Source organism: Staurois parvus, unplaced genomic scaffold (assembly GCF_062004578.1).
Source record: "Staurois parvus isolate SC_StPar_1 unplaced genomic scaffold, SC_StPar_1.0 ptg000216l, whole genome shotgun sequence".
Classification (NCBI taxonomy): Eukaryota; Metazoa; Chordata; class Amphibia; order Anura; family Ranidae; genus Staurois; species Staurois parvus.
Window position 1 is genome coordinate 657,767 of NW_028318012.1, and position 16,011 is coordinate 673,777.

General features: G+C 40.4%; 1 protein-coding gene across 1 annotated transcript in view; it reads left to right on the forward strand.

Moving 5' to 3' along the window:
• ARHGAP15 (Rho GTPase activating protein 15) overlaps positions 1 to 16,011 on the forward strand; it is a 778,695-nt gene that overhangs the window by 457,074 nt on the left and 305,610 nt on the right. The window contains exon 10 of the mRNA XM_089679020.1: positions 5,311 to 5,433. Within this exon, the coding sequence (XP_089535146.1) occupies positions 5,311 to 5,433 (123 nt within the window). The remainder of the gene's footprint in view (positions 1 to 5,310; positions 5,434 to 16,011) is intronic.

Consider the following 16,011-nt stretch of genomic DNA (forward strand, 5'->3'; position numbering starts at 1 on the left):
CCCCGTTGGTAGGTTAATTGACTCCTTGGCTAGTATGTGTATGAATGAATGTGAATTAGAGACCTTAGACTGTAAGCTACTTGAGGGCAGGGACTGATGTGAATGCACAATATACTGTACATGTAATGAGCTGCGTAAATTGTCAGCGCTATATAAGTACCTGTAATAAATAAATAAATAATACGTCTAATCTGCTTATATTTTGCCTACCCTGGTTCCCCCAATTTTCTCCCCCATCAACATGCTAATACATGATTTTTTTTTCTTTACATACCTTATTTTAGACTAAGCAACCTCATCACTTGTTCTCTGTGCCTCTCTATACAGCTCAGATATATCATGGCTGGTAAGAGGGGCCAGCATGGACTTGTACGTAGCTTCCTGAAAACCAAAAAAAACCCAAGCTTAAAGCCTAGCCTCCATAATTCAAAATGCATGAGTGGACTGGAGCAGGGCAGGTTTTAGATAATAAGACTGGGGAGGAAAATGCAAGATGATGCAGAATGATCCTTACACAGGAAAAGCATGTCCAAAAAATAAAGTATCTTCATGTGCATTGTGTTGCATTGGCAGTACACTGTAGATTAATGGGCTGCCTTAAGGTGGCTATAAACCTTTACATATACCGAGTGAAGGGACTGGCCTCAGGTGGTGCACGGAGATGATACAGCTCTTCCTACATAAGTTGTGAGAAAAAAAAAATGTCTGTGGTATATAGGCATGTGGTCAGCAGGTGCTTCTTTAGCTCTGAGGAAGGGGGTTCAGCTCCCGAAACGCGTCAGCTTATCCGCACATTAGACACAGCCATTTGTGACTGTTGTTGTGGACCACACACACTGTTTTTATCGTTGGTTTGTGAGTATATATCTACTTGTCTATTCATTAAACACGTGGTATACCACAGTAATGCACGATGAGAGTGCGCCCTTGTTTGTTTTTTCTTTCAGTGGTTAGATTTCCCGATCTTTGAAGGGCAGCACCTCTTCGTTTGGCATTCTGATATTTTTCTGGTTTGCATGAGGATTGGAGCGCTTGTTTCGTTTGTTTATTTTTTGAAGTGCATCTACATAAGTTGTAGCTGTTTATCTGAGCCTCTCTTCTCTACATCCATTCATAGTCCAGCATTTACAAAGCATTTCTGAGCTCTAGCAAGCACGGGGCAGAGTTCTGATGTCCCACATTGCACAGCATAGAGCAGGGAACTGAGTGTATTCTGAGACTTGAGGGGAGGTAATGGACACTCTCCATCTACACAGTCTCATAGGGAAAAATACATAGCTGAAGCTGTCAATCACCTGTTGTGTGCTGGACGGGCGGGTGCTTCTCCCAAGATTGTACACACATCAAAGGCTATTTCTGAGCCTCCAGCAGGCAGGGGGTGGGGATCTGATTTCAAACACTGCACAGAATAAAGCACGAAGCTGAGTGTAATCTGAAACCTGAGTGGAGGGAATGAACACACACCCCTCTATACAGTCTCATAGGGAAACATGATCAGACTGTCAGTCACATACTGTGTGTTGAGGAGAGAGGGATTTCTAGGTGTCAAGATTACCTGCCAGAAGTGACTCATAAAGACAATAGAGGAATGAGAGTGCAGACACAATTCACACTAGGTGGTTTGGATTGAGAAGAATATGCTTTGTTCATTTTTAATTTCAGAGGTTTACAACCACTTTAACCCAACACACTTTAACACATCAGAGCAATCTACGTGGGTCCAAAGACAGGACAGATGGATCTGGAATGTACAAAAGCTGGCTATAGAAGTTATTTACCAAAACCGAAGAGTGTAAAATCTGGTGCAACTCTGCATAGAAACCAATCTTCCAGGTCTTATTGCCAAAGCTTGATTGAACAAGCTGAAGTTAGGTGCTGATTGGCCACCATGCACAGCTGAACCAGATTCTGAGTGCACCAGTTTTAATAAATCTCCCCCATTGCACAGAGAGCCAGAGACAAATCTTGAAAACCTGAGAAAATCGAGCAAAACCGGCACAGAGGATATTGTTAGATTTTACAGCCAATAATTCTCTTATCACCATCTACTACCGCCCACTATTTGATTAAAAATGATGACAACTGTAGTCTTTGTTTTCACTGGGAAGATATTATAATATTTGCTTCTTGCCTTTTCCAGTAGAAGTGTCTTTTTTTTTTTTTTGCAGGCGATTACAAGTTCAGGGGAAGTATCTGTAAGGTCAGCTGGTGTTGTGGGAAAAAGAAGACGCGTTCTATTAAATTCAGTAGTAAAACGACAGGAGAATGCTCCTCTTATTATCATGGGCATGTGTTTATATTTTACTTTCCTTAATTGGCTATCTTTTATTTACTTTAAATGAACAATTTGGCAAGTTTAGCTCCCTTGATATCAGCGAGGCACAAAGTGTGTTAGAAGTTTGGATTATAAAGTCATACGTCCAAGGCTGCAAATCCAAACATCCCCCAGATACTTGAGAAATAATTGGCTAATGTAAATGAAAATCAGCTCGGTCAAGATACTGCTTCACTTTGTCTCTCAGGAGTGCAATGAGTTAATTTAGGCTGTTTATTTAAATACCTGCAAATATGTGAGATGAACATATTGCTCTGGATTTTCAACGTTGCCTTAAAGGATCAGTCCACTCAAAACCAATGCTTCCTTCTGGGATAGATATCAGCGTTGAAACTCTTGACGGTTTGTAGGGATGGGAGTGAAATTGGAAGTTTCTGCTTTATTGAAATTTTAGCGAAAACGGGAACATTTTGGAAAAATTTCACCAATCTGTGAAATGTATGGGGCAAAAAAGAAATTAAGGAGGTTTGGGTGACTTTGAAAGGTCCAATGAACTTTAATTGGATCTTAAAGGTTAGGAAAGTTTCATTCAACTATTTTGAACTTGTTCTTGTTAAAAAAAAAATGCTAACCCTATTGGTACCCAAATGATAAGCCATAAACAATGTCATGTAATCGCCATCTTAGCATTGCCATGTGGATGAGATCTAAGGGCTAGGTCACAGCAGCCCCACTGGGCTGCATTGGGCAGTGTTGTCCAACACAGCCCCAGTGCAAAGAGCCTTGCACTGTACAGGGCCCCTTCACATCAATGTGCTGCATTAGTGTGTGTTGTGATACAATGTTGCAGCATTGTTTTATCGTAGTGCATTAAAATGCGTTGCAATACTTTGCAACGTGCTGTAGCACAAATAATTTACATTGATGTTAAAAAGAGAAGAGAAAAACAGCACTGCACTGCCATAGAGTGTGATGGGAACCAGACTTAACAGCTAGGAGAACTAGAGCACCTCTCCTTAACGGGAACTTTTTTTATTAAAGCATACCAAACCCAAAACCAAAAATATAATATATTGTAGGTTACTGGTAAGATATAATATGCTAAATTTTTGTTTTGGGGTTTAGATGCATTTTGAGCTAATTATACCTAACAATGCTGCATTTACTCAACATTTTATACCCAAAGTCTAGAGCCTTTGGGAAGAAGTACATAGGTGCAAATCTGACTTGCTTGAACCTTTGAAGATGACACAAGACACTAGATTGGAGAAAAAGAAACACATTGGTTCACTTATCCATTATTTTTAGTAAGTAGGGCTATTAGAAAGTTCCTTTTAATACGTTTATCAGAGCTACATCCCTTTGTGCTTTGATGGGCAAAATAGAGAACTATTTGACATCAGTTTAAAGTATAACTAAAGGCAAATTTTTTTGTTAGGTTTGGATAGAATGGAGATGGACTAGAACAGTTTTTATTGCTGTATGTGCCCTTATTAGGGAGATTCACCCTCTCTATTGGAAAATTATCCAATGGGGATACTATTTCTGGTGATCTGTGGGTCTCCAAGGAATTCCCTTAATTCCTTGGAGATATCCAATGGGGATATCATTTCTGGTGATCTAAGGGTCATCAAGGAATTCCCTTAATTTGCAGGGATTTTCTCATTTCTTGGTTTTGGCTATGGGAGAGGAAGTGAAAGTAAATCTCCCCAATGAGACACAGATGGAAAAAATAAACTGACAAATCTTCCCTTACTCTGTCCAAAATTAATTTAAAAAGTTTTGCCTAAAGTTCTACTTTAAGATGTTTCTGAGACCTTGTGTCAATGGGGAACCCCAGAAGAGGATCGGGGCTGTTCTGTGCAAAGCCATTTCATAGAGCATGTAAGTGTAGCACGTTTGTTATTTAAAAAAAAAAGATCCCTTACAATCACTTTAAAGATTTTAAAATATTGTTTAAAATGAAGAGAAAATAAAAATGGTGCAATAAAATATCTACACAAAAGATATTGCAAAAGAGACAATAAACAACCATAAAATAAATGGGGTTAAATGTGAAGTACTTAGCAAAGTTAGCAAATTCTTTGGATTCTAAAGACAGCCATTTATTTGTATAGAGTAGTCTGATCTTTTAGAATAACTGGCTCTCAAAATGACTCAACATTTATTCATAGTTCAAATGGGAGTCCAGAGCTCCAGATGCTAATAGCAGCAACTTTTTATTGAACCTCTAGGTCGTTGCTCAGCAAACTACTACAGATACTCTGTTAGTGCCAGTTATTTGAACAATATCAATATTTCCAGATCACACGGTTTACAGTCCAACAAAAAAACATATTATTAAGTAGAATAAATGTATGATTTCACAGAGATGTACATTGCCTGCTGTACATTATAACATAGGTATGTTTAGTATCTATCTGACTGATATTTTCTTGTACACTCGTGTAACCTCATTCTATGATGATGCCTCTATTATAGTGTATGAAACTTATCTCAGTGTACTTTGAAAACCAAATTCACAGTTGTGTGTTGAAGAGTCACATAGCAGACAGGTCAGTTACAACCTGACTTCCAGTAGAAGACTTTAGTTTAATGGAGTTTTAGGACCCTCTGCTAGTGAAGTTTTACAACATTCGGCTAATGGAGTTTAATGTTCGGATTGGTCTGCTTTGTGCCTTGAGCTGGCTGTGTTGTTTTTGTGGGGGGTATATGAAATGTGTCAGTTCTCAGCCTTGCCACCACAGATATAAGATGTAAATCTAATTGTTTTGTCACCATCTTGTTAATTTTGGAGAAATGAGGGTGGCACTGCATTCAGTGTGACTCCCCATTATTCCTACTCAGGTTGGGGTTCATCAGACCTCATCATCATCACAGGACACTGCCTGTGCATGTCCACCTAATGTCAGATATCAGTTTTAGATTATCTGGCTCTTTATGCCTGCCCTACCCTGATATATCTCTGTTTCTGCAGAATTTCTACAGTCTGAACCTGAATTGTAACAAACTCTTCCTTCTTCTTTTGTCTCCAGTATTCAGACTAAACTACAGCGCTTCGGACACATCTGACAGAAACCGTGTTAAAACTCGACTAAAGAAGTTTATTTCCCGACGTCCATCACTGAAGACTTTACAGGACAAAGGAATAATTAAAGGTATTCAGCTGGCTGTTCTCAGTTCTGCATATAATAAATGCTTCCAGCACTGAATAAAATAAATGCTTCCAAGACTGTACTTGTAAAAATTTGGTTTTCCTCATAAATTGTAGCAGCGCCAATGACCGAAAAAAAAACGCAGAAGAATGAGTTCACTAAAACAAAAGTTACAGATAACGTAGCTTGGATTTGTAGGACTATAGTGGAATTTTTTATAGAACATAGATGGGTTAGTCCCTCTGTCAGGTATCCATTGCAGTCTTTGAGATTTCCTGTCTCAGTGACATTCTGCAAATTGTCATAAGCAAAAGTCACAGTTACACTTCAGTCTTTCTTTGACTCAGACCCCGCATTCTTTTTTTAAGACAGAGAAACTAAACCTATTCAGCTTCACTGAGTATATTGTTGCTCTGGAATTATGTTGTCTGTCAAAGAAAAACATCTTCTGCCAGCTTCTGACCTCCATGATTTAAAAAAAAACCTTTGCAATGCCCCTCCCCAGCATTAACTGCTCATTGAGTCTGGGGGTAGAGCAAGAAGCTTTATTAAATTCCTTTATCTGTGCATTGGCAATCAATGTTCTCTCCAATGCTCTGGGTTATGTACGGGCCCTCCCTGTCTTCATGTACAATGCAGAAGTGTGACTGCTGTCTGGAGTGTCATAGCAATTTGACACTCTTTTTGGACTAGTTGCACAATGCAAGGGGAGCCTGATGGAGTAGGGACCCCTAGACTTAATGAACATTTAACTCTTGAAATGCAAGGGAAGCCATCTGCGAGGATATTTTTTTTTAAGTCTTGGAGCTCAACTTTAATCATTTTAAAAGTGAATGTCCTGGACAGAGGCTAAATGGTTAGAACTGCTGCCTGGCAGTTGGTTCAAATCCCAACCGCAGGACTATCTGCCTGAACTTTGCATGTTCTCCCTGTACCTGCTCCTGCACTCCAAAGACATGCTGCTGGTAGAATACCTGGCTCCTGTCTAAATTGGCCCTATTATGAATGTGAGTTAGGGACCTTAGATTGTACTCTCCTTGAGGGTTAGGGACTGATGTGAATGTACTATATATATATATATATATATATATATATTTAAAGAGCTGTGTAAATTGATGGTGCTATATAAATACCCGTAATAATAATAATACCTGCATAATGCTTGCTCTTACCAAAGCTAGGTTAGACTTGCCTTTATCAACTTGTATATCCTTGTTACTGGGACCTGACGTCCTTGACTTTGATCTTTAATTTTTCTTTTAAACCTTCCTTTTCAGTGGAGAAGGGTTAACTCTTCAGTCAGGTGTTAACAGATAAATTGTATTGTCTCCGTCTCACTCTTTACCGGATCACCCACCGTTCATGTAGGATGTTGTAGTGAATTGACAGATGGTGTCACCATGCAATCACCATGCAATCACAGAAAACTGCTCTGCCTTGAAAAAGGGATCATGCAGGGTCTCTTGCTCTATGTGAATAAAGGGCAAGATTAGCACTTTACCAAGTTGTGCTATGGAAGACTTTTATTTTCCTTATTTTTACAGATGTCTTCTATCTATGTTTGTCACCATAAATGAAAGTGATGGGAGATTTCCCCATGAACACACAGGTGGCAATAAAACCATAACAGATATTCCAAATCTTCTACACTTTACTAAAAAAAGAAATTGAAGATTTCCCCGATGGGCTTTCAGGACTAAGCCCCACCAATGAGCGTGCCTCAGTGGCCATTGGACAGGGTAGTAGCAGTTAGCTGTGTTGTCATCTCTTTTACTTTTTAAAAGTTTAAAATGGCATTAATCACTTAAAAGCAAAGTGAAAAAAGAATATACTAATATTTCCCTTTGCGTTAGATCATGTCTTTGTGTCCCCAAGTCTAGATAGCCGGATAGCCAGTGACACATCTATACTCTTAAAACGTTCTTTTAAAGAGGACCTTTCATGTTAAATGGAAAGGTCACTTTTTGACAGCTCTGTGACCCCCCACCAATGCAAAGGGCATAAAACGCCATTTATAAACAAACTGTTCATCCAAAAAAAAAATTTAATTAGTTAAAGAGGATCCTCCATGGGAAATGAAAGGTCCACCTTTTTGATAGACCCCTGCCCCTCCCCCCTATCATAAATGGCATAACAAAAATGGTAACAAAGCTGTTTGTCCAAAATAAAAAAGTACTTACCACAGCCCCCGTGCTTTCAGGAGGCACAGTTGATATCACCATGCCTTCTAGAAGAGCTTGAAATCCAGGCCTGGATCTAAGGGGTGCTGGGGTGTGCTGTGCCCCTACCCCCTAGATTTTAGTTCCCCCCCCCCCCAGGTCTCTGAGAATACATTCACTAATCCATAATATATGATGGGGACAATTGATGTAAGGGAAACTTTGATGTGACATTTGATGTGAATGGGCATTCTTATGGGGACAGTTGATGTACTGTAAGGGGGCATTCTGATGAGACAGCTGATGTAAGTGACATTTTAAGGGGGACAATTGATGTAAGGAGGCACCCTGATGTGGAGAGGGGATATAAAGGGACACTTGATTTAAGGGGAGACTAGGAACCCTGATGTAAGGGGGAAACGCTTTTAAGCACTCTCTTCTGCACCTCTTCTGTATTACCTATCAGACAATACTTCCCGGTTGTGACACATGGTACAGAAGCGTGCCAAGTGAACAGGGAATACTTGTGCCCTGTTTGCATTATGCCCCCTGACTTTTTAGACTACACCCCAGGTCAGATAGGCTATATCCGGCCCTGTTGAAATCCCATGAGAGTGCACTCCGGCCCATTGCAAGATTGCATTCTAGAGTCTGCCAAAAGGCATGGTAACTGTGACTGAATTTGGCGTCCGACCCCAGCCCTACTCACCAACTTGTGACTGAAGGACCAGCCTATCTCGCACCATGCTGTCACTTGCGTAACAATGCCACTCTCAGCTGCACCCTGCATAAAGATCTTTCAGCTCTTGGGACTACAATCTATGTGCCAGCAGCCTGAGAGCTATTGTTACTGGGTTAGGTTAATTACGCAATTAACCCTTCACACTGCCATCACCACCTTTTTACAGAGACGGAGGAAACTCACAGATCTTAGCAGTAACACTATGATATTAGTATAAGCATCTGTAATACACACTGTCACCACAGACAGATATATTCAGAGGATTATTACATACAGTAGCACTCTCCAAGAGACAGGGATTCTTTAGTTTGCATTAAAAGCTTTAGAAGCAGTTCAACACTTTTCAGAAAATAGGATCTATTACTAAAAAGGTCAAAATGGTGCAGTTAAAATATTTACAGAAAGAGATGTACCAAAGATATAAAGAGAGCAATAAAACAGAGAAATAAAAGAAAGGAGTTCAGAAGGCAGAATACTTGCAAAAGTCCTTGGTTTGAGCAGAGTCCAATTGTCCGAACGAAAGGTTGCCTTGGCTGTCAAGTCTCTTAGATGGTTCCTGATCGATGTTAAAGGAGAGCTCTCTTTCTCCAGGCTGTCAGTCTTTTTCTATCATCTCAAAGTGGTGTCTCCTGAGAACAAATGAACAATCATCCAGTTTGGGGATGGGTGTTAGGCGGTAACCAAGGTTATGACCAAATCCCTTACAATTTCACACTAAGGTCAATAACCTTCAATAGGTATAGGTAGCATCCTAGCAACTGGCAGATTAATATTTAGAATTATATTCCAAATGCAAAGATACCAAACATAGCATATCCTTGTCACTTAGGATAAAAGAGACTGCTTTCTTCTCTCTTGCAGGTACTAACATAGTCATGTAAGGTCTTGGGTGACTCATATTAAAATTATTTATCCGAATATATACTTCATATTAATGTGCTCAGTTCCTGCTGAAGTTTATGAATTGTATGAAAATGACTCATATGGAATGTACGTTTTATGGCACGCTCTAGCCCTAATGGCCTAACAGGTCATGACTGACTGAGTTATTGTTTTACGATTGGGCAGAGGAAAGTGGTTTTTCAAAGAAGACCCCTTAAACCAGGCTAATTAGTGGTTTACAGCCCTGAAGCTCATCTAGCTGTGTTTTATTTAGGATAAGAGGCCCTTTTGACCTTCGTTCACTTACAGCCTCACATTCCATTCAAAAGGGAGGACAGGAGAGAACATGGATGAGATCTAACAAGATGGCTGTCATGTACAGCATCCATGCCTCTATTGCGTACAATTGTCACAGTAACATTCCCCGATGACTCCTGTGCCTGTAGTTTTTTTTTTGGACCAACAGTTTAACAAATTACTTTTTATACTAGTTATGATGGTGGGCAGCAGACTTTTAAAAAAATTGAACCCTCTGTTTGCCATGAAAGATCCATGAAAGATCCACTTTAACGTATCTGTTGATTTTTCAGTTTCCTCCTCAGATTTCAGTGGGTTAGATGCATTTTTGCCTTCAGTACATAATGATTATTTTATTATGGTTACTATCATTTATTTACAAACACTGCCTGGCTCTCCCGCTAAAGTTAAACTGTTCCAGAATTTAACTTTTGAAAAGCAAATACCAGTTCCAATGTAACTAGAGCTGTAGTTTGTATCAGCTATGAACTTTTCAGATGAGCATTTGAACACATAATAGACTGAGGGCCCTTTTCATCATCCTTTGTAATATTCATTTTTTATGTGGCTTACTACATGTGTTTCCACATATTTGAGAATTTTATATCTGTATGTATGTGCGTTTTTTTTACATTTTTAAACACTTTTTTATTGTTCATTTGTCATGCAAAGCGAGTGAGAGACATTCTGAATAGATATTTACAATGGTGCATATATATATAAAAAATGCCAATCATTTAATTGAATAAATAGGGTGAATCTGTATTCACTTAGAATAACCAATCTAGTAAAAAAAGTTGATAATTGGTTGGTTGAAAGTAATTTAGCTTTTCAGAACATATACTTATGTAAGTGAGCATTCTCATTACCATGGAATCAAGTTAAGCAAGTTTGATTTAAAGGGTTCTTTTTATAAAAAAAAGTAATCACCTGACACTCATGAATTCCGTATTTTTTTTATAGTGATTGTAAACCTTTTTTTAAATAACAAATGTTATACTTACCTCCTCAGTGCAAAAGAATTGCAGAGAGTGCTCCCGATCCTCCTCTTGTATGGTTCCTCCATGGCGCTCTTGGCTCGTCCTCTTCTCATTGTGCCACCATAGGAATCCATTTCCTATTGTGGCATATTTGCAGGCTTGATCTTGAGCTGTGTTGCTTGTGTCTATAGACACAGAGAGTGTGGCACTGACCAACCCCCGCCTCCCTAGTCACAGAATTTGATTGACAGCAGTGGGAGCTAATGGCTCCTGCTACTATCAATTTTCCCTGTGAGGAGGGAGAGAGAGGAGAGAGCCACTGCTCTCTGGCACAGTGCTGTATTGTAATTGGGCTCAGGTAAGTATAATGGGGACTATGTGGGGATCCTGCAGTACAAAAGGGATTTTACTGTAATGCAGAAAACTACTTTAATGCTGTGATTTGCTATGGTCATCAGCCTCATCTAATAACATCTAATCTAGTAACCATATTTTTCTGAAATACTTCAATCAGGAAAATACCCCAAAAGTGTTATTAAACAAAAAAAAAAAAATAAAAAAAAAAAAATATATATATATATATATATACCATATGCATACAGAGTTTTGAAGTTCTCAGCATATGCAATGTTTAAATGTCTGCTTTCCATTTAAGCCTGTGGCTGCTCTTAATTCCTCAACTGAAAATTTCCCCTTTCCTTGGTTTCTGTCTTCAGGTGGCTTTGTCCCCTTACAGGGCCACGTAGAGCCACCTTTGAATACCCGCCTCCACACTCAAAGGTGGCTCCTATAGATGCGTCTCCTTGTGTCCACAGAACAAGCCCACCTGCAAGCCATTCCCTATTCCTCCTCCTCCCTGTAAGTGATTGCCTAAATAAAACATTATCCCTTGCAGTGGGGCTGTGCCTGCACTGCAGGGGTTAATTGCTCATTTGGTCGAGAGGAACACAAAAAGATTTGCCTACCCAATCTTCTGCTCTTCCTCACAGCTGGACTGCTCCCCAAAGCGTCTTCTTCTCCATGCTCAAGAGGTCTAAGATCCTGATGTCATTAATACAAAAGCAGGGTCCATAGCCCTGGAAGTGATGACACCGAGGGACAGTCCAATGCCAGAAAGGGGTGGAGCACAATATGCCAGGAGAGCAGAGGATTAGGTAAATAAAATGTTTTTCCTCTCCCCTAGAGAAAAGGAGCTATGAACCCTTGCATTGCTGGTGCAGCCCCACTGCAAGGGATCATTTTAAAGTTTCCTTGAGTTGGGCTTTAAATCAGGAGCCTACTTTGTTACTAGAGTACAGTGCATCAGGACATGTGCTGCCCTACACAGGAAATTCTGGGAAGTAGAACTGCTTGACTGTCAAGGATTCAGTTTAACATTCAAAAGATTTGATATTTTAAAGTGCTAATAAATGTTTGGCTTAAATAAAAAAAAAAATAACAAAGATATCTCCTAGATTGTAAGCTCTAATGAGCAGGGCCTTCTGTTTCCTCTTGTACCAAATTGTATTGTAATGTCATTTTGTGCTGAGCAAACTGTTGGCGCCATATAAATCCTGTATAATAATAATATTATTATAATAATAATAATGACATTCTTACTTGCTCTGTGCATTGATTTTGCACAGAGCGGCCCTGATCCTCTTCTTTTGGGTCCCCTGGCGGTGCTCATGGCTCCTCCCCTCGGATCCTAGCTCCTCCCCATGACTAGTGCTCCCAATAGCAAGTCGCTTGCTATGGAAGCACTGGTGCGACTTCGTTCTCGATGTCTTATGTCCATAAAACACATAGAGCTGTGGCTCTGCCCCTCCGCACCCCCCCACTCTACTTCCTATTGGCTCACTGGCTGGGATTGACAGCAGTGAGAGCCAATGGCTCCCGCTGCTGTCTCAGCCAATGAGGAGAGAGAGTCATAGGAAATCCGAGGCTCTTGTGCACATCGCTGGATTGAGATCAGCCTCAGGTGAGTATTGGGGGGCTGTGGGGGATGCTGCACACAGAATCTTTTTTACCTTCATTCATAGAGTGCATGAAGGTAAAAAACCTTCAGCCTTTACAATCATGTTAAAGTGGTTGTAAAGGCTCAAGGTTTTTTACCTTCATGCATTCCATGCATGAAAGTAAAAAACCTTCTCTGTGTAGCATTTCCATCTCACCCAAGCCCCCTCTCAATTCAGCAATGTGAACTGGAGTCTCGGCTATCCTAGGACTCCTTCTCCTCATTGGCTGAGTCAGAAGTGGAAGCCACTGGCTCCCACTGCTGTCAATCACAGCAAGTGAGCCAATGACAAGAGAGAGGGGGTGGAGCCGAGCCACAGCTCCTTGTGTAAATGGACACACAGAGCAGTGGGTACCCCCATAGAAAGCTGCTTGCTGTGGGGCCTCCCGACAAGAGGGAGGGGCCAGGAGCACCAGCGGGGGACCATAGAAGAGGATGATCTGGGCTGCTCTGTGCAACAGAACAGGTAATCATTGCACAGAACATGTTTGTTATTTAAAAAGAAAAAAAAGCCCTTAGAATCACTTTAATTCTGACCCTCCTGATCTATAGTCAGGTCAGTAACTAGCAATTTAAGAATGAGTTTAAACTGCACCCGCTGGGAACTTTTTGAGTGTAAAAATGGAACCTGTTGTAATACATTTCAATGGTGAAACAAATATTATTGGACTCATAAACATGTGGTGTGGGCTTTCCTTTTTTCCCTATACTCTCCTCTTCCTTCAACAGACCAGGCTGTCCAGCAAAAAGGGCAGTTAGAGGGTTGAGAAAAAACACTTGCTATGGGGGCAGACATGGAGGCCTGATATTGAGCCAGGCTGTGTGGGACCATTGACATACACAATACAGCTCAGCCCCCCCCCCACTCCCTTCTCATATGATTTGATTGACAGCAGCAGGAGCCAATGAGGAGAGAAAGAGAGAGAGAGAAGTGTGCTGCTCTTGGGCACAGCAATGGATCAAAATTGGGCTCAGATATGAGTTTAGGGGAGAGGCCGGGGGATGAAGTTGGGCTGAATGTGAAAGGTTTTTATCTTTAATACAGAGAATGCATTAAGGTATTATTATTATTATACAGGATTTATATAGAGCCAACAGTTTGCTCAGCGCTTTACAATATAACGGGAGACAATACAGCAACAATACAGTTCAATACAAGAGGGAAAGGAGGGCCCTGCTCCTTGGAGCTTACAATCTAGGAGGGAGGGGCTAGTGGTACAAAAGGTTGTAACTGTGGGGGATGGACTGGTTGGAAGAGTAGAAGATTCTATTATTAGCTGAGGGCAGGATAGGCTTCCCTGAAGAGATAGGTATTCAGAGATCGCCTAAAAGTGAGCAAAGTAGGCGATAGTCTGATAAATTGGGGTAGAGAGTTCCAGAGGATGGGAGAAGCTCTGGAAAAGTCCTGGAGACGAGCATGGGAGGAGGAAACAAGGGAGCTAGAGAGCAGGAGGTCGTGTGAGGAGTGGGGAGTACGGTTTGGGTGATATTTGGAGACAAGATTGGTGATGTAATGTGTGGCAGAGTTATAAATGGCTTTATACGTTATTGGTAATGTTTTGAATTTTATCCGTTGGGCAATGGGAAGCCAGTGGAGGGATTGGCAGAGAGGGGTGGCAGATACAGAATGGTTAGAAAGGTGGATGAGTCTGGCAGCAGCATTCATGATACACTGAAGAGGGGATAGCCTGCGATGAGAGAGTTGCAATAGTCAAGGCGAGATATAACAAGGGAGTGAATAAGCTGCTTAGTGGTTTCCAGGGTTAGGAACGGGTGTATCTTGGAGATGTTGTGGAGGTGAAGTCTACAAGATTTGGACAGTGATTGGATTTGGGGGTGAAAGGACAGATGAGAGTCTAGGAGTATACCTAGTACCTTGGCATGAGGGGAGGGACTGATGATTGTGTTATTGATCTTGATGGAGAAGTCAGGGGAGGGGGCACGGGCTGGAGGGAATACTAAGAGCTCAGTTTTGGAAAGGTTGAGTTTGAAGAAGTAGAGTGACATCCATGCCGATATGTCGCTTAGTAAAAAACCTTCTGCCTTTACAACCACTTTAAAGAGTATCTCCACTGTTAAAGAGAAAAAAAAACATTGCCCTTTATGTTCCCAATCTATGTACACAAGGAGTTTAACAAACTTTGTTGCAGATTCTTACCTTTTCTTAATCTCAAGAAATAGCTGTTTGTTTGTGTCTGTGTGCAAAGTGGATGTGGATGGGAGTGACTTTATAATTATCAATCAGCTGCTGCACTTGCAGGGTTCTAATGAGGAGTCAGACTCTTAATCCCTTTAAACGTGATTTCCCTTTGGCAGTAACTCATTGCAGGGGATACCCAAAATGTGACTTGTATCTTAGTGTAGACTTCTGGGAACATCAGTGAGCCAATCACATAACAAGGAAATTACATTTCTGGGGGCGTTCTGTACACACTTTATGTGCAGACCACCTCCAGGTTTCTATATTGCATTGCATTTTACAGAAAATGATAGCGCTGCAGATTAAAAAGGAAAGGTATTTTTTAATAACATTCAGTTACAGTATGACTTGTATTACAATTGTATGTGCTATTTTTTTATTTACTATTTTCCCCAAAAGTGGAGTTACCCTTTAAGGATTGGTAAGCTACAACATATTTGTTTTTGGGGTTTAATACCGTTTTACAAAGCCATGTGTAAGTTTTAATTTCACCCATAATTCCCCCGTAGTGCATTGCAGTTTTTAACATTCAACTCAGATCCGCATTTAACTTTTAAATAGGAGTAAATATTTACAAAAGAAACTGTTTTGTTTGGAATAGATTTTATGTAAAAGATAAGTAATGTGTAAATATATTGTCCAAGCTAAAAAATGATGGTGTTTTTCTAAGTTTCCTATTGACGTTCTGTCTGTTGCTTGATGCATGTTGTACAGATCTCATGTAGATTTATGGTGCGAACCCAAGTCGCTAGTTTTACTCTTTCAGCCAATTCCAGAAAACGTTCAGATGCCCTAAGTTATTAAAACGGACCGTTCTGCTGAACTCGGTGTGGGCGTTTCATTGGTTTTAAATTGATAGCAGATGAAAGAATGAGGCTTATGGAACATGGGCACGGGACTTGGATCCCTTTTCCTGAGTTCTGTGAAATGGTCATTTTGCATGGGAACTTTTGCTAACTTAACGAATTGTATTTCCTTATAATCCATGTGCATGCATTTAATGACGAGCTATTTTATTCAGAGGTCCCAAAGAATCCAGTTTCCTGAGAAAGTCTGAAGTTAAATTTCTATGTTTTGTTGGGACGATGTTGAAACTGAAGTTGTTATCCCAAGTCTATTGAAATGTATACCTAGCCAACTTTTTTATTAGTTGGGGGTAGAGAAGGGGATCTCCTGTTATTTTTATTGCAGAAAGCAGGCAGCTAAAGGTTCAAAACCCGTCAGGTTTGGATAGAAACAGGAATAAAGTTCCACACCAAAACAAAAAAACTGAAAATGGTATCTTTTACGTACCTAAAGGAGCACAAATTGTAAAACAAATGCAT